Here is a 23,559-nt window from a genome sequence, read left to right as displayed (position 1 = left end):
AAACCGTTATGTGGCTTGAAGATGTCGCAGCTCTCGAGGTAACGAGACTGTGGCGGCGAAGGAAGAAGACAATAATGACCTCCCGGCTCTCGTGATATGGAAGACACACACGGTGGTTTAGTTACGTTTAGATTTTGTCGACACGGCTGCAAGCGTTTTTGTTTCAAGGTTTTAGATTAGGGTTGGTTTATAATTAAACTCAGCCGTAACGTATGCATAACTCAGCTGTAAGTGTGGATAATTCAGCCATAACGTATATGAATGGTATAAGCCAGTCGTAACGTTCCTATAACTCAGCCGTCAAGTGTAATATGTTTCGCGACGTTCCGTATTTTGGGCGAGAAAAAAATCATTCCTTCAAATCTGAACACAATACTAAAACTTTTATATTTTCTTAAATTTGAACCTCAAACCATAAACTATAGAACTATAAAGTTATAAAAATTATAAGGTTTATCTTTTGAACACAATATTAAAACTTTAATCTTTTCTTAAATTTGAACCTCAAACCCAAAACTATAGAACTATAAAGTTATAAAAATTATAATCTCAGTCGTAACGTATGCATAACTCAGCCGTAATTTGATTATAACTTAGCCGTAACGTATGCATAACTCATCTGTAAAGTATGCATAACTCAGCTGTAAAGTATGCATAACTCAGTCGTAACGTATCAGAATGGTATAAGCCAGCAGTAACGTTCGTATAACTCAGCCGTCAAGTGTAATTTCTTTCGCGACGTTTCGTATTTTCGGCGGGAACCAAATATTTTTGGCGGGAACAAACTCATTCCTTCAACTCTGAACACAATATTAAAACTTTAATCTTTTCTTAAATTTAAACCTTAAACCCTAAACTATAGAAATATAAAGTTATAAAAATTATAAAGTTAATCATTTGAAAACAATATTAAAACTTTAATATTTTCTTAAGTTTAAACCTCAAACCCTAAACTATTGAACTATAAAGTTATAAAAATTATAAATTCAGCCATAACGTATGCATAACTCAACCGTAACGTATGCATAATTCAGCCACAACGTATGTGTTGGAGACTCACTATATGAACTAAAGTTATCATATACAGATGACGCACCATCTGAGTCATCAAACATATAAAATCAACTTTCAAATTCATCATCTTCTTCGTCTTCTCTCATTTTCTTACTTTTTTGTTCAACTCTCTCCTTTTCTTACAATTTACGGGACTTAGCTTCTTCATCTCTCTCTTTGAGTCTTTTTTCTTCTGCTAGACGACGAATCCAATGAGAGAGGGAGCAGTAGGATGTCGGACCGCCATACATGACACTAGAGGAGAGGAAGCTTCTTCTTTAACTGATCATCATCAAAAACGACGATGAACGTAGTAGATCTGTCTCAGATTTTCAATTTTAAAAAATCTATGTTTTAAGACCCAGTTGCGGAAACAATAATTATCAGATTCATAAGATCTCAGAGAAAGATAAAGAATAAGTTGAAGAAGATAGATAAAGAAGATGAAGAATGAAGAATAACATAGACCCTTATTTTATTGTTGTAACGTTAGTGATGACAATTGATGACATGGCAGATGACATGGAAAATCGGTTAGTTAGCCGCCAAACGAATATATAACTCAGCCTAAATAAATCAGCCCTCATGTACAATGTAAGTGAGCCGAAACGTGGATACTATTTCAGTAATTAATCTTTTGCTAATAAACCAGCTGTAATTAGGATGAAAGATCATAAGTCAGCCATATCGTCAAATAAATCAGCCGTCAAAGAAATGATGTTCTAGTAATTAATCTTTCGCTAATAAGTCAGCTGTAAATAAGCTGAGTTTTATTGTTAATCCATCCAATTACGGCTGATTAAATATAACTCAGCTGTAACAACATCCCATAAGTCGGCCGTAAATTCAATAACTCAGCCAGTCGATGTTCATCAACTCAGCCGTGGAAACATAACTCAGCCGTGTCTTAACTACAACTCAGCCAAATTTTCCAGAAATCAAACCGCCGATGTATAAGTCAGCCGTGACTTGTGTACGTAAGTCAACCGTTATCCCATAAATCAGTCGTAACTAACAGCTGATTTATGTTCTTAAATCAGCCGTTTTCTCTTAAGTCAGCCGCGTTGTTTAATTCAGCCGCAACGTAGCAATAACTCAGCCATAAATCAGCCATTACTTTACGGCTGACCTAATGAAAACACGGAACCGAATTCCTACGTGGCGCCGGGTTTTTGATTACGTGGTATTAAAAAGTAATGGCATTCTTGTAAATTCATTTTTCTCATGACGTAAAAAAATGGCACACTTGGTATAAAAAAAAATGGCAGTACTAAAAAAAAAATTTGTATGGTTCTAGTCAATTGTACTAAAATATGTAATGTTTGAGTAAACTTCTCTTATATAATCTTCACTTGTGACGTGCAAATTCAACTAATGGATTCTAGGAATCTTCTATTGGGACGTTTTTTTTGTTGACGAATCCAATCGAATCAATACAAAGGATAAAAAAAAAATTATTTTCTCAAAAGTTTGAGCTATGTATTAATCAAAGCAAAACTGAATACAACTTTAGGTTTCAACGCCTATTTATAATAAATCTTAAATATAGAAAAATCATAATCTTAATTAAAATAGAAAAACCACTAAAATATGAAAAATACAAATTAAAGTTCTTATCTATGTAAACTAATAAATAATAAAAATATTTAAAATATTTCTAAATATTTCGCTGCATTAGAGATCTCACCGATTGAAAAAACTTCATCCTCGATTCTTCAATAGGGTTCTTGCCACCAAATAGATATTTTGGAAGTTTTATTCATATTTGTTCTTTTGCACAAAATATGCATCAAACTGTTTTCACCCTATTTTGACATGAGTCATATTAACAATAGGATTTTGCATAAAATCTTCCAAAATAAAATTTCGCTCTATTTTTCCACATTATCAAAATCAGATTCTTCATAAACACCATAGATTGGATCACCATAAATCTATTTGTAGATCTCATCATCTTCATAAAAGTTGTAGATTGGATCACCATAAATCTCTCTATAGATCTCATGATCTTCTTCTCTCTCGACAAAATGACTTTTTCCACAAAACAATAAAATTACAACTGCTAATCCACATTGTATCTAGACTTGTTCTTCGTTTAAGAAATTAAAGACAAGCAGCTTTAAAGAAAACAACGATAAACAACTCAACCAAATGAATAGATAATCCTCATTTGGGACCTCCAAGGTCAACCAAAAAATTTAGGAAACCTCGCTGAGGACTTTTTTCTTAATTGATAAATCTAATCAAATTAATATAAAAGATGCTGAATACTCTTCCCTTAAAAACCGAAACACTTTATTAACAAATCAAAACTCAATACAACTTTAGGGTTGAATGATATTTATAATAAATCTTAAATATTAAAAATCCTTTATCTTAGTTAAAATAAAAAACCACTAAAATATAAAAAAAATACAAATAAAAAATAATTATCTCTATAAACTAATAAATAATCAAGATAATATCTCACTGCATCAATTTGGAACTTTATTTTAAAACACCGAACCCATTCTTGTTTCAATCAATAGCATATTAGTGAAACTAATTACAACCCATTTTGATAGTTTTTTTTTGTCCACTCTTGGGTATATATGTTTGCAACACCGATCTCACCCTTCTCCTCATTTCATTTTATGCTAATAAAATGTCTTAGTTTTTACTCTCTTATGTATTTTTTTGTTGTCGCCTTTTGACATAAGAAGACTAATCACAATATTTATAAAACTTGACATGCAAATAATTTTATTTCATTCTAATTACCCGAAATATCTACCATAAAAATTTTAAATCTAAAACTGTAGTTACAATAAACATAAGAAAATACACATATTTCTTAAAATTTTACAGATTAGCATATATTCTTAAACGATAAGGTATTAAATTTAAAATACTGGCATCAAATTTTCTTATTTTAAAAATAAAATTAGTTTTTTTCCGTCAACTGTATTTTCATTAAATAAAAGCCTAATGACTATTACAAAGTAATGTTAAAAATCCAACTGCGCCCATTTACATTTATTATTAAGCCCAAGCCCAAAATAACAAAGCTAATCTAATGACCAGCTACCATCAGTCACCTCATCTTCTGCATCCGCCACGTGTCCCACTGCTTCTCTCCTTGATAACACGCGTCAACAGTTATAACTTCTAGAGAATGGGACATTTGGAGACGACGGAGACATCTCCTCCACGGTTTGCTCATCCACCACCGCCGGATTCATCAACCTCACTGAAATCCTCTTTCACCTCTATCGACGCCTTAGTCAAGTCATCCAGCATCTTCAGATTATAGACTTAAGATTGCTCCAATTACATACTAGAAAACTTTGTCGGATTGCTCCAATGAATGCCTACTCCACTGACAACCTTTTGGACCTTCTGGACCAATTCAAGCTTAACCTTTCATCATTCTCTTCCTTTCCAACAGGAAAACTTTACCCATATGCCAAATACCGGCTATAGAGAAGGTAAAAACTGACTTCCAAAGAAAGGCGTCGAAAGCATATCCTCTGATGAGGATAACTTGATTCAATCTAAACAGAATTTAATCAACTCCCACGGAAAAAAACAACGATAGAAGTTTCGTCTTTATTAACAAACAAAACTTTATTAAACAATCCCAAGAACAGAGGTAGAATAAGACCATTATGGAAAACTCTGTCTTGAGTCACTTACACTTCAAAATCGGCTTAACTGAAAAAATATTTCGTTATCAGAAAAGAATATTCGCCGAGCGAAAGTAAAAATTTACAACAAAAGTCAAAAGATAGTTCTTTTCCTCTCTATTCAAACTCTATCTTTTGAAAGATTTGTGTTTGGTAAGAAGCATAGAGTTTTTAAGAGAGAAGCCTCTATTTAGGAGAGGAAAGAGAATCTCAAAAAATAAAATTAGCTTATTGATGACTATCCAATTTAGACATTTTATTTACCTTCGGATAATTTTTAATAACATTTCAATATATTTTTTTTGTCAGCAATAACATTTCAATATTATTAATATATTAATACATTGTAGATATCATGTATGTTAAACTAACCGAACGGACCCACAAGCTTGGCCAAACTGTTTAACTGAGTTGGAGGTCATTCAAACTCTCCAGATGTGATTTCCGGACTTCAGAATCAGCTACATCCCAAAGACGCAAAATGTAATTGCTGATTCGTTGGTTAGGAATGCCTGTTCTTTTCATAGATCTCTTTGTTTCATTGGTTGTTCTATTTCGGTCTGGTTATCCGGACCACCTCAAGTTTGAGTAATAGAATAGTCATGTACTGCAAAAAAAAAAAAAAACTAACCGAACATGTTTTTAATATGTTGACTTTGTATCTACTAAGTCTACGGAGTAAGAGTCTCAGAAAAGGACATTGCAAACTCATCTCTTTCTCTGTAGGAACGAGTTTGTATTTCTCGGGAGTTCTCGGAAAGTCTTGTGTGGAACTATTCTATATGCAAAAGAAATATTTTTTTTTAAAGAAATAGTTTTATTATTTATATGTTTTGTGATAATCAGAACTCAGCGGATATAATTTAACGTTTAGACAAACCATTTTTACCCAATGATGTGGAAATGAATTTAGTATATATATATATATATTCATATTAGAATTTCAATTCGAATTTAGTATATAAAATATAATGGAATATTCTTGTGTGACCTTTTTATCGCTATCGTGTATGCATGAAATGTAGTTCTAGATGCGAAAGTTAATGAAAACTAGATACAAACCCGCGTTGCGCGCGGATATTGTTTCGTCAAATCTTCATTAAAATTATTCGGATTAGCCCTGAACATTTGGTTCTTGGTTTTAGTTTCGGTTTGTTTCTACAGGTGTAGGATCTGTTCGGGTATTTAGAAAATTTGGTTCGGCTCCGGTTTAGTTTTTGGTTTTTGGTTTGGTTAACAAAGATAGGAATTTGCTAATATCCGAGATAATTTAAGATCACATTTGGCTCTGGTTCGGTTCCAGTGTTTTGGTTAATTTTGGTTTAAAATCATAAAATTTTGGTATCTTTTTATTAAATATCAAAATTGTTTTTTGTTTTCGAATCAAAATTTTAATAATTCAGATTTTATATTTTTGGATAAAATTGTTATGGTAATTCAGTTTTATTTTGGTTAATAAATATTATTTCAATTTTTTTATTATTTTAGAACTAAATATAGTTAATATTTTTAAGTATGTAAGTTCTATTATAATAATTTACATACCCATTTGGAGTTCCGGTTATGTTTCGGAGTTTTGGTTTTGGAGATATATGATTTGCTTGGTAGAATCCAAACTCAACATATTTTTTTGGTTCTGCTCTTCGGCCCAAGATAAATGTGCTCATGTCTATTCAGATTATTTTATACAATTTTTAAATTTATAGTTTAGATTTGTGCTATATAATATGTGGATATATATATAATAATTTTAATTAATACATCTATATAAGATATTTTCTTAACATCTATAAAATTTATTTGTATTATAATATGTTTTGTACATGATATGTTAGTTTATAATATTATTTTCTATAAATTAAGGAGGTAATTTTGTTTTAAGCTTATATGTTTTTAAATTACAGTATAAAAATATTTATTTTAAAATAATTAAAATAGTTATTTTAAAATAATTGAAATAGTTATTTAAAAATAATTAAAATGGTTGATAATGTTAACCGATTTTTTTTAATATTATTTTTAAATTTCGAGTTTTATTAAACTTTTAAACATTGTTATTATCAGAATGTATTATTATCAGATATTTTTTATTTAAAATATTTTTTATGGTTGGTGATACGTCCTAAATTAGGGAAATGATCACTCAATCGGACTTAATAATATGAACTCGCCAAAAGGGAGAACTGGTGGATTGTATGGTGACACAAGAGGGGCGAACAGTCTCTTGATACTACCGAGCTTCGATTGTTGCTTGATATGATGCACAAGTCCAACAAAGGAAGAAATGGTGGATTGAAGGGTCGCACAGCAGATGCGGAAGGCTGCTGATATTCCCGAAGCCAATTTGTTACCGGATGTGACGCACCGGTCCAACAAAGAAGCAATCTCGATCCATTGCTTGATATGACGCACAAATCCAACGGGAAAGAGGTGTTTACTTGGAGCTAACCACACCAACAAACGAGAAGTGAGAATCCATCTCAATGTTCCAAAAATAATAATCAAAGCTTATTTTATTTCATTGATCAAATGGTCTTTATATAATAGGCAAAGCATACAAAAGGTTGGAATACAAAAGACTAGTCAAACATAAAAATTAGCAACTTATCAAAACAAGGAAGACTTGGCCAAAGACCTTGAATTGACCAAAAATCATAAATGTCTTGACTTGACCGAAATTGAAAGATTGTGGTCGCCACACTCTTCGGCTGATCTTGTGCTTCCTCATGGTCGACGGTCTCTGAATTGCCGTCAGATTGATATATTATACGACCATCACTTATAATTTCTTGTTGGGCCTTTCTTTCTTTGGGCGGATACATGTTCATAAACACATTTGCAATATACTTCAAGCTCATCTCGATTAATCGCAAACCCATAAGCCAAAACATCTTGATTTGTTTCTGCTGCTGATTCGTGGCGCATCATTCCCTCCTCCTTTAAAAAGATTTGCTTCTTTAGCTTCAGATGGGATGGTCTCTTGACTTTCCGTAGAACTTCTTTTTTTTTAATAAAGAAAGAAGATGAAAGGTAGAAGATGGATGAAGAAGATGGAAAGATGAGAAAAATGAACAGACAAGTACTGGTTGAGTGGCTCTGATACCACTTGATACGTCCTAAATTAGGGAAAGGATCACTCAATCGGTCTTAAGGATATGAACTCGCCAAAAGGGAGAACTGGTGGATTGAATGGTGACACAAGAGGGGCGGAGAGTCTCTTGATACTACTGAGCTTCGATTGTTGCTTGATATGACGCACAAGCCCAACAAAGGAAGAAATGGTGGATTGAAGGGTCGCACAGCAGATGCGGAAGGCTGTTGATATTCCCGAAGCCAATTTGTTGTCGGATGTGACGCACCGGTCCAACAAAGAAGCAATCTCGATCCGTTGCTTGATATGACGCACAAGTCCAACGGGAAAGAGGTGTTTACTTGGAGCTAACCACACCAAGAAAGAAGTGAGAATCCATCTCAAGGTTCCAAAAATAATAATCAAAGCTTATTTTATTTCATTGATCAAATGGCCTTTATAGAATAGGCAAAGCATACAAAAGGTTGGAATACAAAAGACTAGTCAAACATAGAAATTAGCGACTTATAAAAACAAGGAAGACTTGACCAAAGACCTTGAATTGACCAAAAATCATAAATGTCTTGACTTGACCGAAATTGAAAGATTGTGGTCGCCAAACTCTTCGGCTGATCTTGTGCTTCCACATGGTCGACGGTCTCTGAATTGCCGCCATATTGATATATTATATGACCATCACTTATAATTTCTTGTTGGGCTTTTCTTTCTTTGGGCTTCTTGATTTGTTTCTGCTGCTGATTCGGGGCGCATCAGTTGGTTTGCAGCAGTTCAAGAATGGTCAGTTTGTTGTGTTCTTTGCGTCAAAAAAAGATTTCAAAAGAAAAAGTCTGTTTCTAAGAAAAAGCGCAAGCAGGAGAAGCTCAAGCAAGGAGTCCCTGCTCCTGGAGAACAAAATCCACATTACATTCACTCCTTGCCTTGTTTAAAGCTGGATAAAGGAGTCCCTGAGTCCTTGCAGTTTTTTGGTTTGTTTTCATAACTTTTTTCTTTGTGTCATAAGCTAAGCTGGATAAAAAGTTGTCTTCTCTTAGTTTTGAATGTGATTACAAAAAGTACTGTTCTTGGAAGGTTAAATGGACATGCATCAAACTTCAGCTTCAGCTACAAAGGTAACAAAAAAATATAATAAACAGAGCATTTCACAAAACGCCTCTAATGTTACCATAAGAGAAGAAAGTTCGTTTATCCGCTCTAATGGATTAACTGCCGTCTTTTCTTGTGTTGCAGCTTACACCCATTAAGCATCTCCAACCAAAGTTGTGCATGACTGTATATATGTCGTCCTTCTCCGGATGAAGAATATATGCATGATGCATTTAATCTATTACAAATCTTAAAATGTTACAGAGTTGAATACAAAAAAACATATGAACTAAACTTTATTAAGGAGAAAGGGTATCCTTAACTTCAATCCAGCTCTGTTTCCGAAGCTTTTTAACATCATTCTTTTCACCTAGCTCCTCAACATTATAATATCTTCACAATTTCCAGAAGAAGTATGTAGGCTACAAAGCAGTACATGAACTGTAGCGTTGAAAGGATTGATCTTTAGAATGATATGCACAGATTTTTGAGTGAGATCAATATTTCCTTGAGTTTTACATACATAGAGTAGGGTCTTCCACACGACTACATCAGGTTCCAACTTCATTTCATTGATGAGTTTAACAGCTTCATCTAAATGTCCAGCACGAGCTAGCAAATCGACTACACAAGAGCAATGTTCTTTTTTTCAGTGCAATCCCATGTTCACTTTGCATGAATGATCAAGCCATCTTCCACTTACCCAACATGACTACAGGCAGTAAGAACACCAACAAAGGTTACATGGTTTTGGCTCCAGCCTGAACTTTTCATTTCTCTGATAATGTGAGAGCTTCTTCTCCAAATCCAAACTGTGCATATCCAACTAACAAAGTGCTCCACAAAACTATATCTTTGTTGTACATTGAATAAAATATCCTTCTCGCTTTCTCCAATGACCCAAACTTTACATACATATCAATGAGTCCTTTTGTCATAATTTTTTTAAGAACCAAGCCAATTTTTAGATTATAGCAACGGACTTGATTTCCTAGTTTCAGAGATAAAATTTCCACACAAGCACGTAACAGAAGATTACACATGGTTATGTGATCTGTATTTCATCATCTTAACAATTCACCTCTGCTGACTGTTCATGTCGCAAACATGCCGTCTGAATAGCATTCCAAGAAACAAAATCTTCTTTGTTTCTAAAATCTTCAAACATCCTTAAACAATAGTACAAATCAAAGAAGTAGCTGTACATTGTAAGTAAGAGTTGCAAACTGAAAGATCTATCAGCAAACTATATTTGATGATGAAAGAGTGAATGTATGATCCACCATTAATGAAATCGAGCCTGGCCACAAACATAGCAGATATAAACTTGACCACAACCAAAAATTATGATGCACCATTCATGAAAACATTAATCAGTCAATTTACCTGTTTCCGGATTCAAAACCCTAACTCCAGTTTAAACCAAAATAACCTGAATCAGATGAAAGCCTCCATGGCTGAATTATCAATTAGGTTCAGACGTCTCTGGAATTATCAATCTCCAGCTGAGTTCCTTTTTTTTTAAGTACTCTACAAAAATCTGAACAACAACGACATGATTTCTAGATAATTTGTTTAAAGAATATGCTTAATTGAATAAGATAGTTAAGAAAAAAAAATCATAACTTACGATAAATACATATCATATAGCGTGTTTGTATACTTAGTCACAACATATTTAATAAGTCAAAATTTAAAACATGCCACAGTAATTTCAAATTTTCAAATAGAACTTTGTTTTAATAGATTAGATATTTCAATAATGTCTCATTCACCAATGCAGAGGTTTTATAAACATAAATCACAAAATATTTTTTGCATGAATCATGAAATTTTACACTCTACAAAAACAACAAAAGTCATTTGTAACACAGTAATGATTTTAGGCAAAAACAAAAAAACACAAATGTATTACTTTAGTTTTGACAGAGATAGTTTTAAAGATCCATTGCATGTAATTGTATTTTGTTTCCACAAATGTATTACTTTAATTTGAACTCGCCATGTAATTTTAATTGTATTAAAATTCTTGTATAAGCTCAAGCTTATATGCGTAAAAAAATTCGAGATGTTTTGTATGAGTGGAGATTATATCAGTATACAAAGTTCAAAATAAAATGATTATTGTAGTGATTGGTTGGGCTGCAGGAAGTGATTTAAACTTTTATTTATTTAGAGCTTTTAGAACCACCAATCATATTTTATATTTGTTTTTAAAGTTACCGTAAAAAAATTAAAGATACAGCCAAAAAACAAAAAAAAATTGCTGTAAAGTCTTATTTTCTAAAACCTCATCTTTTTACCGGTAAAATTTTTTAATGTTATATCCCTTAAAGCTAAATCAAAAAATTCTATAGAATAAATTCTAAAGTATATTTTCTAGAGTTGAAGCCCAACCAATCACCCCCCTATAGCAACATATATAGTGGTGTAGGAACTTAAAGATTTAGGATATTAGTATTATCTTTTTAACAAATGTAATTGGTTAATAATATATTGATCAATAGATATAGTTTTGCATTATAAAGAATATTCATTGAGATATTCTATGGAAATATTTATATTTTAAAAATCAAAACCTTTAAATGTATTTTTTTTTTGTTAAAATATTCTAACGATTATTTAAATATTAGTAAAAATTTGATATTTCTGGTTAAAATATTCTAACATTTATTCAATAGTAATCAGTTAGCTTTTTGACAAAGGTGTCCAAAATAGTTAATATTTTGCAAGCATAATATTTTTACCGTATATGTGTACTCCTATATTTTCAAAACTTTTATTTGTTAGCATATATTGAGGAATATATGAACCAGTTGTAACAAGTTATGCACAATTATACTATAATAATACATAATCGATTTTTTTTCCTCAGACCTCTATTTTATTACTAAAATTTGAGGTGGTCTGGGAAACCAGACCGGAACAAAAAAATGTAATACATATTCATGTGAAAGGTCTAACTTAGTTAATTAATCAGAAAATATATTTTTCAAAAAAAGGAATAAGAAATTGAGAAATCGAAGAATCTATTCTTCAGTCCTGACAACTCCTTCAGTTTAGTGAAAAAGCTCGGCTATACTTCTGGATCTTGAATCATTGAGATTGAGTTTTTATAGTCGGTGCCAAAAACACGTCGATAGATGTAGCATGTACATAATCGAATTTATGTAATCTGGTTAAGGAAAATTTATATTTAGTATACAGACTAATGAGATATGATTAATTAAAATTGATTTTTATAGAAATGTGAGAAACTATTTTGGAATATGAAATATATAACCTTTAATATGAAATACGAAATACTTTTATTAACATCATATTATCTAAATAAATTTTAAACAGAATAGAACTAATTCAATACGAATGTGACATGTGTATTAGGGTTTCTCAAAAATAATTTAGGGTATATTAACCAAGATACAATTCTGACAAATTTACGGTCTCTCTTTTCCGTTTTCAATTTTTTCATTGTTAAATTATGAAGATATTGTTAGCAAACTCATCGTTAAAGAATTTTTAGACCATAGTTATAGAGAGTTTCTTAAATTAATACTAAATTAGGAATTTCTCAAAAACATAAGAAACTCGTGTCAATTTTTTTCATTGAGAACTTTGTACATGAATTATCCAAGTTTTTGAAAGATTTTCTATTTTAATATTAATATTATTAGTGACAAATCATTATTATTATTTTTTTTTGACAAAAGGCTTACATTAATTATATAAAAATTACAATTTTATATTAACTAATACAAATTTTGTAAAAAAAAAAATATTAACTAATACAAATGAAACGGTACAATCATAAGCCTAAACCTGACTAAACCGGTTCTAACCCAACTGGTTACTTCGACCGACACGGAACTGTCGGGTAAGGCCATATCACCGAAATGGAACTTTGACACCGGCTGAACCGGCTGTCACAACACAAGATGGCGGTTCACCTTTGGGTTAGCTCCCATCCACCGGAAAAAGGATTCTTCTTAGATAAGGATCAGAATATAGACCTAGTAAATGGGAATTCCTCCAAACCATAAGCGAGACCTGACGAAAAACAGAGGAAGCCTCCATCAGAACATATCTAAGTAGATCCGCCGAAGCTGGTAAAAGGCCGACTTCCACGCACCACCGAAAGGAGAGTAATAGGCTTGTTGACCAGACGAACCCACAAATAATCCCGATGTCCACCCCCAATGAAGAATCCAAAGAGGTTTCTTTAACCACCGGCTAAGATGCACCACTAGTGGTCACAGAGGTACAGACATCACCAGAGATTGACTTGCGACTGTGAAGGCTCTGGAAGCCTCCACAGTAGACAAAAACAAAAAAGACATGAGCGCGGAGAGATCTCTCCACACCATGAAGCACCGGAATCTGCAGATCTAGAAGAGTTGAAGTCCAAAAGATGTACGTGCCACCATCACTAGCATGCAAGAAGACTAGAGAAAAAGAAAACACCCTGATTTCCCGAGTCTTAACCGTCGACTCTGCTGCTTACAAATGACTGTCAAACCTCGCTGATCTTCCATATCAACCGACAGCTACCGACCACAGATCCTCCGTGGTCAGATCTAAGAATCGATCTCGTCGAGGAGCGCCACATAACCACACATATCGGAGAGCAAGTTTAGAGAAACAAATGGAGCAAAATAAAAATAGGGAGTGAGAGAGGCTCCGGCGAAAACCGACGCCAGAGAAGAAAGCGGTGAGCTTTTGTTTTTTGAGAAGAGAGAGGTGAGAGCGTGCGGAGAAGAGTTCGGAGGTGAGAAATCATTGTTGAGATACTCTTAGTGTTGATGTCTTGAAAATTTTATAAGCCCCAATTAGGTTACGAATGAACTGACAATAGGTTATTCCTATGGTTATTCCAATGGTTGAGACACTATCTTCGTTTACTACCTCAACATTTATTTCTTTTTGCCAAAAAATAAATATACATTCCATGACCTATATTAAAGCCTCAAACTTCACATGAAAAGGATATACACTTCCCCTAATATTCTTAACTCCCACCATTCCATGAAAAGCTTGCTTATTGTACCAATCTTGATGAACCCCTGGTGCGGAGATTCGATTGTCCATGATTCTTTTGAAGGTTGATCAGATGGTTTGAGTGGTAGGGAGATCGATTCTGGTGTTGTTGATGATGTAATGGATTGGATGATGATGGTTTTGGTTGATAGAAGTCAATATGGATGGTGATCTATGGGATGATCAAAAGTTGTGTAGTTGTATCTATGATCAAGAAAATGAACTCTGTTTACGATGCAATCAGAGAATGAACTCTTTCGCAATCAGTGTTCAAGGATGAACAAATGATTCACAGATTTTAGAAAGTTTTTAACAAAAAGGGTGAATAGTTTTATTAATGTCTACTTAGGCCTTTTTATAGTCTTACAAGTTGTAAAAACCGAAAATACAAAGTGTAAAAATTAAGAAACTTAGAAACTAGGAATGAAGATTTGACTTTTTGCCAGAATTAAGCAATACTTTGAATGGCTCTTGGCAAGACACGACCAGGACTTCCTGCTGACTATCCTTTGATATTTCTTGATGAGAAAGGGCTTGAAATGGACTGATTAATGGGCTGGTCGAATTTGGCATGAAACAGGCCCATAGTGAATTTGTTATGATTTCTTCATGGGCTGGAAAAGGCTTATTTCGTCTAGCAGCTAAACCAGCTCCATCTTCAGTGTTACTTAGCTCATTCAGCCACAGGTTAGTGTCACTTAGCTCACTTAGATCATCCTTAGTAACCTAAGCTAGTTTCAGCTCAACTTCAGTCTCCTCAGCTCTACTTTCAGGATATTGAATCTTGTAGGTTGCTTGGCAAAGGTGTAACCAAGGAAGACTTGTACTTTCTTGAAGATACAAATCTTGCATCTGATTTATCTATTGCTTTAAATTCTATTTCTGATTTCCCTAAAGATGTAATGTGGCATGCTAGACTAGGTCATCCCCATTCTCGTGCCTTAAACATCATGTTGCCTAGTATTTCTTTTAAGAGTGATTGTGAGGCTTGTATCTTAGGAAAACATTGCAAGTTTATATTCCCTAAATCAATCAACATCTATGAAAACTGCTTTGATTTAGTGCATTCTGGTGTTTGGACTGCTCCATGTGCATCTAGAGAACAACATAAATACTTTGTTACATTCATAGATGAGAAATCAAAATACACTTGGATCACACTGTTGCAATCAAAAGATAGGGTGTTAGAAGCATTTATAAACTTTTAAAATCATGTTACTAATCATTACAATGGCAAGATAAAAATATTTAGATCAGATAATGGAGCGGAATACACTAGCAATGCATTCAAACAATATATAGCAAAGCATGGAGTGATCCATCAAACCAGTTGTCCATACACCCCACAACAAAATGGTGTGGCTGAGAGAAAGAACAGGCACCTCATGGAGGTTGCAAGGAGCATGATGTTCCATACAAATGTCCCAAAGAGGTTTTGGGGGGTTGCTGTGATGACAACATGTTACTTGATCAACAAGATACCAACAAGAATCCTTCATGATCAATCGCTACATGAGGTACTGAACAAACACTGCCCATCTATAGATCATTTACGTGCATTTGGGTGCTTGTGCTTTGTTTTTATCCCAGGTGAACAAAGAAACAAGCTTGAACCAAGAGTTCTAGAGCAATGTTCATTGGTTATTCACCTCACCAAAAGGGATATAAGTGTTACTCACCAGATACTAGGAGGGTTATGATCTCTAGAGATGTGAGGTTTGTTGAATCCAGAGGCTACTATGATGAGACAAGTTGGGATGAGGTGAAGAATTTATCCCAATCAGCCTCAGATAGAGCAAACAACTTAAGAAGGGTAATGGAAAGGCTTGGAATAAGTCAATTTAAGGAGAGTGAGGAAACGAAGGGACCTCCTACTTCTCAAGAAGCTGAAGAAGCTATAGAAGCAATCCATCCTGATCATGAGGGGGGACATCAACATGAACCATCAGTTGTCCATGATTCAGCTGTCCACGATTTAGATGTCCACGATTCAGCTGTCCATGATTCAGCTGTCCACGATTCAGCTATCCACGATTTAGCTGTCCACGATTTGATTGTCCACGATTCAGCTGTCCACGATTTAGCTGTCCATGATTCATCTTTCCATGATTCAGCTTTCCACGATTCAGCTATCCACGATTCAAGTGTCTATGATTCAGCTGTCCACAATTGAGGTGTCTACGATTCGGTTGTCCATGATCAAGATGGAATGCAAGAAGATGTACAACCATTAAGGATAAGTACAAGGGTAAAGAAACCATCCAAGTGAGTAAACACCAAAGTGTACTTCAACAGCAATGTGGTCGCTCACCCTATACAAGCTGTGTGCTCTTTGGCTCAATGTCCACAAGAACATCAAGTGTTCGTTAGTGAACTGGATCAGGAATACATCCACAGGACATATGAAGAAGCTATTGAGCATGAGGAGTGGATAGAATATGTTGGGAATAAGACCAATGCAATGATAGTGAATGACATATGGTATGAAACTGAGCTCCCCAGAGGCAAGAAAACAGTTACAAGTCGTTGGATCTTCACCATTAAGTACCTAGCTAATGGGAAAGTAGATAGGCGCAAGACAAGGCTAGTAGCAAGGGGATTTACTCAGACATATGGAGAAGACTATCATGATACATTTGCTCTAGTAACCAAACTCCACACCATAAGAATTGTGTTATCGTTGGTAGTCAACCTGGAATGGAATCTATGGCAGATGGATGTCAAAAATGCATTTCTACAAGGAGAATTGGAGGATGAGTTTTACATGAGACCACCTCCTGGTCTAGAACACCTTTGTCAAGGCAGGGAATGTGCTCAGATTGAAGAAAGCAATCTATGGACTGAAACAGTCACCAAGAGCCTGGTATCATAAGTTGAGTACAACTCTTAATGGAAGAGGGTTCATCAAGTCTGAAGCTTATCATACTCTCTTTACCCTCACCACTCAACAAGGCATTATGGCCATCCTCATATATGTGGATGACATTATCATCACAGGAAGTGACAAGGAAGGTATCATCTTAACTAAAGCTTTTCTTAAATCATCATTTGATATTAAAGACTTGGGTGAGCTAAAGTACTTTCTAGGAATTGAAATATGCCGATCTAAAGAGGGGCTGTTTCTATCCCAAAGAAAATACACACTTGATTTGTTGAGTGAGGCAGGTGATCTTGGAGGAAGAGTAGCAAAGACTCCACTGAAAGATAGATGGCTATAAAGTGTTGCATGAGGGGGAGTTTGAAGACAAGCCCTATGGAAATGTCAAACACTATAGAAGAATGGTTAGAAAACTCATCTACCTTACCATCACTAGGCCAGACGTGTGCTTTGCAGTCAACCAAGTCAGTCAGCATATGCAAACTCCCAAGATACATCACTGGAATATGGTGGAAAGGATCTTGAGATATCTGAGAGAATCACCAGGACAAGGAGTATGGATGGGTTGCAACAAGAGTACAAAGATTGTGGGATATTGTGATGTTGATTAGGCTGGTGATAGAGTGGACAGGAGATCAACAACCGGGTATTGCACCTTTATTGGAGGCAATTTAGTCACTTGGAAGAACAAGAAGCAGAAGGTTGTGTCTTGTTCAAGTGCTGAGGCAGAGTACCGATCTATGAGGAAGCTTACTAGTGAACTCGTATGGATTAAGGGACTGCTAAGGGGCTTTGACATAGAGACAACCTCTCTTATCACCATGCATTGCGACAATCAGGCAGCAATTCACATAACATCTAATAATGTGTTTCATGAGAGGATTAAACACATTGAGGTGGATTGTCATAAGGTCAGGCAAGCAGTTGAGCAGCAAGTCATTCTTCCTTGTTACACAAGAAGTGAAGATCAATTGGCTCATATCTTCACCAAAGCAGCAAGTACAAAAGTTTGTGAGTTCATGCATCCAAAGCTTGGACTCATAGACCTGACAACACACTGATCCTCTTAGCCATGAAGCCTTTACTCTTTTTCCTTAGCTCGGTTTTCTCCCATGTGGTTTTTCCTTACTAAGTTTTTTATGAAGAACTCTTCATGGTGTCCAAGCTTGACCCGTTTCCATGGTCAAACTTGAGGGAGAGTCTTGACATGAAGAAAAAATAAATTGAACTGATGAAGACTAAGCAACTAAATGAGACTTGTCTAAGTATATGGTCTGAGTAACCAGAAGCCAATAGAGATTTCAAAATGAAGAAAGACCTGTTGGAGACTATATATAAGAATATATCACATGTTTGGTTAAAGAAGAGGGAAAGATCAGATTAGTCACTACCATCCGGTTGTTGTGCAAATTTGTTCTACTTTAGGAATATTAGTTTATTCATTCTTATTGTCAACTTATTCTGATTATTTTTCTCTTTAAATGGGAGTGTAACATGTTCCAAATGAATTAAAGAAATCATTTCTTCTTTTTCTGATTCTCTCTCTTTGCAAGTTCATCATGTTCTTCATCTAAAACACTCTTAATTCTATCAATTCTCGCACCCAGTACATTTTTTATTCATGTCTTTAACCATATAGAAGAAAAAAATCCCTAACAGTAATTATCTGAATGGACACAAAAAGGGAAATGATACGGAAATTTCAAAATGGGTCCGGGTCGGGATACCGTCCCAGAATAATTAGGTATTTAGTCGGAAACTAGTAAGAAGAAACCTTGACTGATTCAATGATATGGTAGTAGCTTACAAAAAGCACTCACTGTTCCATATAGAATTGACTAGCCTAGAATTGACATAAACGGGCCGACCACAGAATGGGCCCGCGCTCAGTTCCCAAACAAAGTATGAAAAGACAAATAATAATAAATAAAGAAAACTAAAGTCGAAACGCGTAAAAAAAATTCCTATTTCACTCAGAAAACCCGATCTCTACTTCGAAATACCTAGCACTTGCACCTATTTAAACTCATAGTGAGCCCATGAAGTTTTCACACAGAAGCCAAAGTTTTGTAAACATACACAAAAAGAAACTAAAATGGTCGAAGAGCTTCCTCCTGTAGGGTTTCGCTTCTATCCGACGGAAGTGGAGCTGATTTCGTTCTACTTAAGAATCCAGCTTGACGGAGGACATGCTACCATTTACAGCCTCATACCCATCCTCGATGTGTTTAACGTTGAGCCTACTCAGCTTCCAAGTACGTATGCAATAATGCAAACATCATTAGCTATATATGATCTTGATGATAATAATGAATCCTGGTCTGAAGTTTAACTTATATATGGCCAAAAGAGGATATTATACCGATACGTCTCATAGTAGAGTTTTACTTCTTTTTTTGCATTTGTGATCATATTGAGATTGTATGCACAATATCTAGGTGTAATGTTTGTGTGCGTTTATGTGTTTTTTTTTCTCTAAACATTTTATATGTAAAAAAGTTGTCAGAAAATCACAAATCTATAGTTCGGCATTTTTATTTTCTATTAAACATTTTGGGATAGTGTAAACGCAAACGCCAAACATAAATTGTATGCTCCTATTTTCGTTTGTGTTTAGATTGTTTAAGATTCTAAAGATATTGAGTTCACTTATAGAAAGTACTCACAAACGTGAATGCAAAAGAACAAATAAAAAAAAAAAAAAATCTACAAAACTAAATTGGTTTTTTTTTTTTTTTTTTTTTTTTTTTTTAACTTGGCTTAAATTGGTTTTAGTATGACCGTAAACGGAAACACACATAACTGAGGCCTAACGCTGGAGACTTGTGTTCTATGTGGCTATTTATTTGTAGATCTTGCGGGAGAGAGGTGTCAAGGAGACAGAGAACAATGGCTTTTCTTCGTGCCAAGACAAGAGAGAGAAGCTAGAGGAGGTAGACCGAGCAGGACCACTAATTCAGGATACTGGAAAGCAACTGGTTCACCGGGGCCTGTGTTCTCACCGGATAATCGAGTGATCGGAGTTAAGAAGACGATGGTTTTTTACATCGGGAAAGCACCTAAGGGGAGAAAGACAAAGTGGAAGATGAATGAATATAAAGCAATTGACGAAACAGCCAGCGTATCTACCATCCCTAAGGTACGTAACCACTTGTAATTTGAACACTTTTATCAAATACGGTATTCCAAAATATACATATATAACTTATGTCTCACACCTTTAGGACAAACATATGAAGTGTATAACTAACCGAATAAGCTTTAAGAAAATTACTACAGCAGAAAAATATGAATACAAGCTACAATTTGGTTCTTTCCAATGCTAAATAGTGGTTTTAATATGTTTTATACATATAATCCGGTTTTAACTTGTTATAGTGTTTTCAGAAGTGATTCAAAGAAAAAGTGTGCGGTTGATTTTTTTAGAAAAAACATACATGTTTGTTGTAGTATTTGACATTAATTATACTGTCTATTTTTGGGGTAAAGTGTTTACATCATGCATTCTTTTTCTATAAATTATAATATTATATTCATAGAATTTCGGATGCAATGCCTTTTGTGATTAGTGTTTAGGTCTAAAAGTCTTTGCGATCCACGTGGTTATAAAAAAAATTACATTCATAGAATTTTACCCTAAGGTTAATCGCTAGTATCTAAAATGCTGCACACTTACGAAAAAGAAAAGTAGACTTTTTTCATGAGAAAAGGTTTTACGTGATTCTTTTTTGTTTTGTTTTTATTCAAACTAGTTGAGGCACAAATTCAGTGTCTGTTGAATCTACATAAAATCTGGAAGCTCGAGAGCTTTTGATAGACGTCCAACGGAAGGTTCTGGGACAGAGAGAAAGCTTCCTAGCAATGGAATTGAGACATCATCTCGCAACGCAAGACCAATTTCAATAGAAATTACACAAAGCAACTCAGAGATGATTGCTGGGATATCACAACTCCTAGAGAGAAAGCTTCCTAACAATGGAGTTGAGACATCATCATGTGCCACAATATCAACCTCACCGGAAACTTCATATTCAGGGGGTGGAGACCAAGTTCAGTTACCCGTGAATGTTACTACAACGCAAAGAATTTCAGATATGGTTGATGGGCTATCACAACCATTTTGGGAATGGGAACAACTAAATTGGTCATAAACCTGTTAAATTGCCTCTTTACTATTATTTTCTCAGTTTTTTTAATTCAGATAATTTCTAGAGTTTTCATATATGCATCCCTTTTTGTGCTAAACAATCTTGGGCTTCTTTCAAAAATAATTCAAAACTTGTGGTTAAACACAAAAGTAACCTCACTTTTTTGAATTTTTATTTGCTCAATTCACCGTAAAAGTTCAAGTTATTTATAAAAATACCATTTTTTTTAAAAATAATTACTTTATCAATAATTTCATCTTCTTCTTTTATTTACAGCATTGTCATTGTCATCGATATACCAACTACCATGAACAACCAATTTCAAGATATACATTTAAAATCGACATCTACATCTTAGTATCCTCATTTCTTACACATATAAACAATTTCTCTTTCATTTTCTCTCTCATTTCATTCCAAAATCTCAACTATTTGATTTCAAATTTATAAGCTTATTGGAGTTACTCAAGTTCATGATTCTTGATCAAGAATTAATGGGTAAATTTCATTAAGAAGTTGTATGTGTTTGTAGAAACTAAATATGTCACCGGATCTAAGAATGATATTTAAAAATTCCAGATCTATTTCACTAAGAAGACTAGTCAGTGCATATGTTAGTTTTTCAATTGATTATTTTTTATGTTTTTCATAGATGAATTCTCTAAAAGTCATATGCATTTTCTTTGTAACAGGAAGAAATCAAGTAGACATCTCGAAAAGTCTTCTCTGATAAGTAGGTTAGTTTGGCAATTGATCGATGTCAGAAATTATCTTTTTCCAAAGAAGACTTCAACACTTTTTGAGAAGTTTTCTTACAGTCACATAAATCTCTCTGAAGTCCAGCAATAAGTCTGTGTAGGTTAATTTTGCAATTGACAATAAATAATAAAACATTTATTATTAAAATTAAAGAATTAGAAGACTTCTCAAGAAGTCTTATTTAATTTTATTCAAAGATTCTTGTCAAAACTTTGGTTTTGAAAGCAAACTTCTTGCGACACTTTGGTGACTTCACGTAACAATAAGAATAATTATTTAGAATTCATCTATTGGAAGATCTTTCCAGGAAAAATCAAATTTCAACAAAATTTCAATCAATTACAAAACTAACATAATTATTAGATAAGACTTTTCAATTAAAAAGAGAAAAATACGGTTAATTTATAATAAATAAGTGATATATTTATTGACATGTGGAAGAAATGTAGAACCACTACAAAAATGACAAACTTCAAGAACTACTGACCGTTTATACATTTTCTTCAAAAAATTGTATTATTTATGCTACAATTCAGTTTTTATTTTGGTGAATGAAAATGTTAGTGGATTCTCTACTTTATATCTGAACGCATGTGTTTTGCCCACACCCCATTCAAACCTTAAACTAGATACTAACCCGCGCTGTGCGCAGAAATTATTTGAACAAATGTTTCTAATTGTTACTAAGATTATAAAATAAAATTTTATAAATCTTACTTTGTGACACTATATTTTGTCTTATATATGTTTTTTCTTGTTTTCAAACACGTATATATTTTGTTTATAATAGAACATGTGGATATAATATATTAATTTTTCTTCCATCTATATTATATTAAAATGTTTGTTTGTTAAAAAAAAAAATTAATCATATAATGGCCCAGATGAAAACAAATTGATAGACGATAAGATCCATAAACTTGCAAAGTAATAATACTTTAGATGAATCAGTCTGGTCCATTAGTTAAAACATATATCTTATTAAATTAAAAATACTTTAAGCTCTTGTTTGGCAACATAGATAGAAATTTAAAAAAAAAAAACGGAATCGTTTGGAAACATGAAATAAGAATGTGTTTATGCTATTAAAAAAAATTGAAAGTCCATTATATTATATTAAAAAAGATGGTGTATGTTACTTGATATATATATTCAAATCAAAATAATAATTTAAAATTGATTTATATCAAAAATTTATTCAATATATATATATTCAAAATTTGATTTTTACTAATATATTTTTCAATAACCATTATAAAAATGTTTTCTATATATATAAGAAAAATACAATACAAAGCTCAATTTCAAACACCAACTTAAATTATGGTTTTTATATTTCACACTGAAATTTAAAAATATAGTATATGTGATTATTTATATGATTGTACATATAAAATATTATTAATTATAAGATTACTTATTTGATGATACATATAAAATACAATCGATAACACATATTTTTGTAATCTATGATGACATATATAGGATATATAATAGTTAATTTAGGGGTGTGCGTTCAGGTTCGTTTTCTGGTCTGTTTGGATTTCGTGTTATGTTCAGTTCTTTAAGGATTCAATTCGGATTTGGATAATCAATTTAAATTATTTTAAAAAATTTTAAATTTATTATATGCTTTAATTTAAAAAAAAACTATAAAAATAGAATATTTTACATATAAATTTGAATAACATTTGTTAGAAAACCTAACTTAACATATAAAAATTGGTTTGGTGTAAATATTTGGAGAGAGAATTAATAATTATTTAAGTATTTTTGAATTTTTGAGTATATTTTAACTATTTTAGATATTTACGTTTGATTATTTGTATATATTTTCAAGTATTTAAA

At 33.3% G+C, this 23,559-nt stretch overlaps 1 protein-coding gene and 1 pseudogene across 1 annotated transcript; both read left to right on the top strand.

Moving 5' to 3' along the window:
- The first annotated feature begins 15,556 nt into the window (after window positions 1-15,556).
- LOC106330700 (histidine-rich protein PFHRP-III-like) lies at window positions 15,557-16,099 on the top strand. Its single transcript, XM_013769131.1, has one exon. It carries the CDS (start codon window positions 15,557-15,559, stop codon window positions 16,097-16,099), a length of 543 nt encoding a protein of 180 aa, XP_013624585.1.
- A 2,741-nt stretch (window positions 16,100-18,840) lies between these two features.
- Window positions 18,841-21,135, top strand: LOC106332141 (annotated as a pseudogene).
- Window positions 21,136-23,559: the final 2,424 nt, after the last annotated feature.

This window comes from Brassica oleracea, chromosome C3, assembly GCF_000695525.1.
Source record: "Brassica oleracea var. oleracea cultivar TO1000 chromosome C3, BOL, whole genome shotgun sequence".
Classification (NCBI taxonomy): domain Eukaryota; kingdom Viridiplantae; phylum Streptophyta; class Magnoliopsida; order Brassicales; family Brassicaceae; genus Brassica; species Brassica oleracea.
This window is presented reverse-complemented; position numbering and strand designations above follow the sequence as displayed.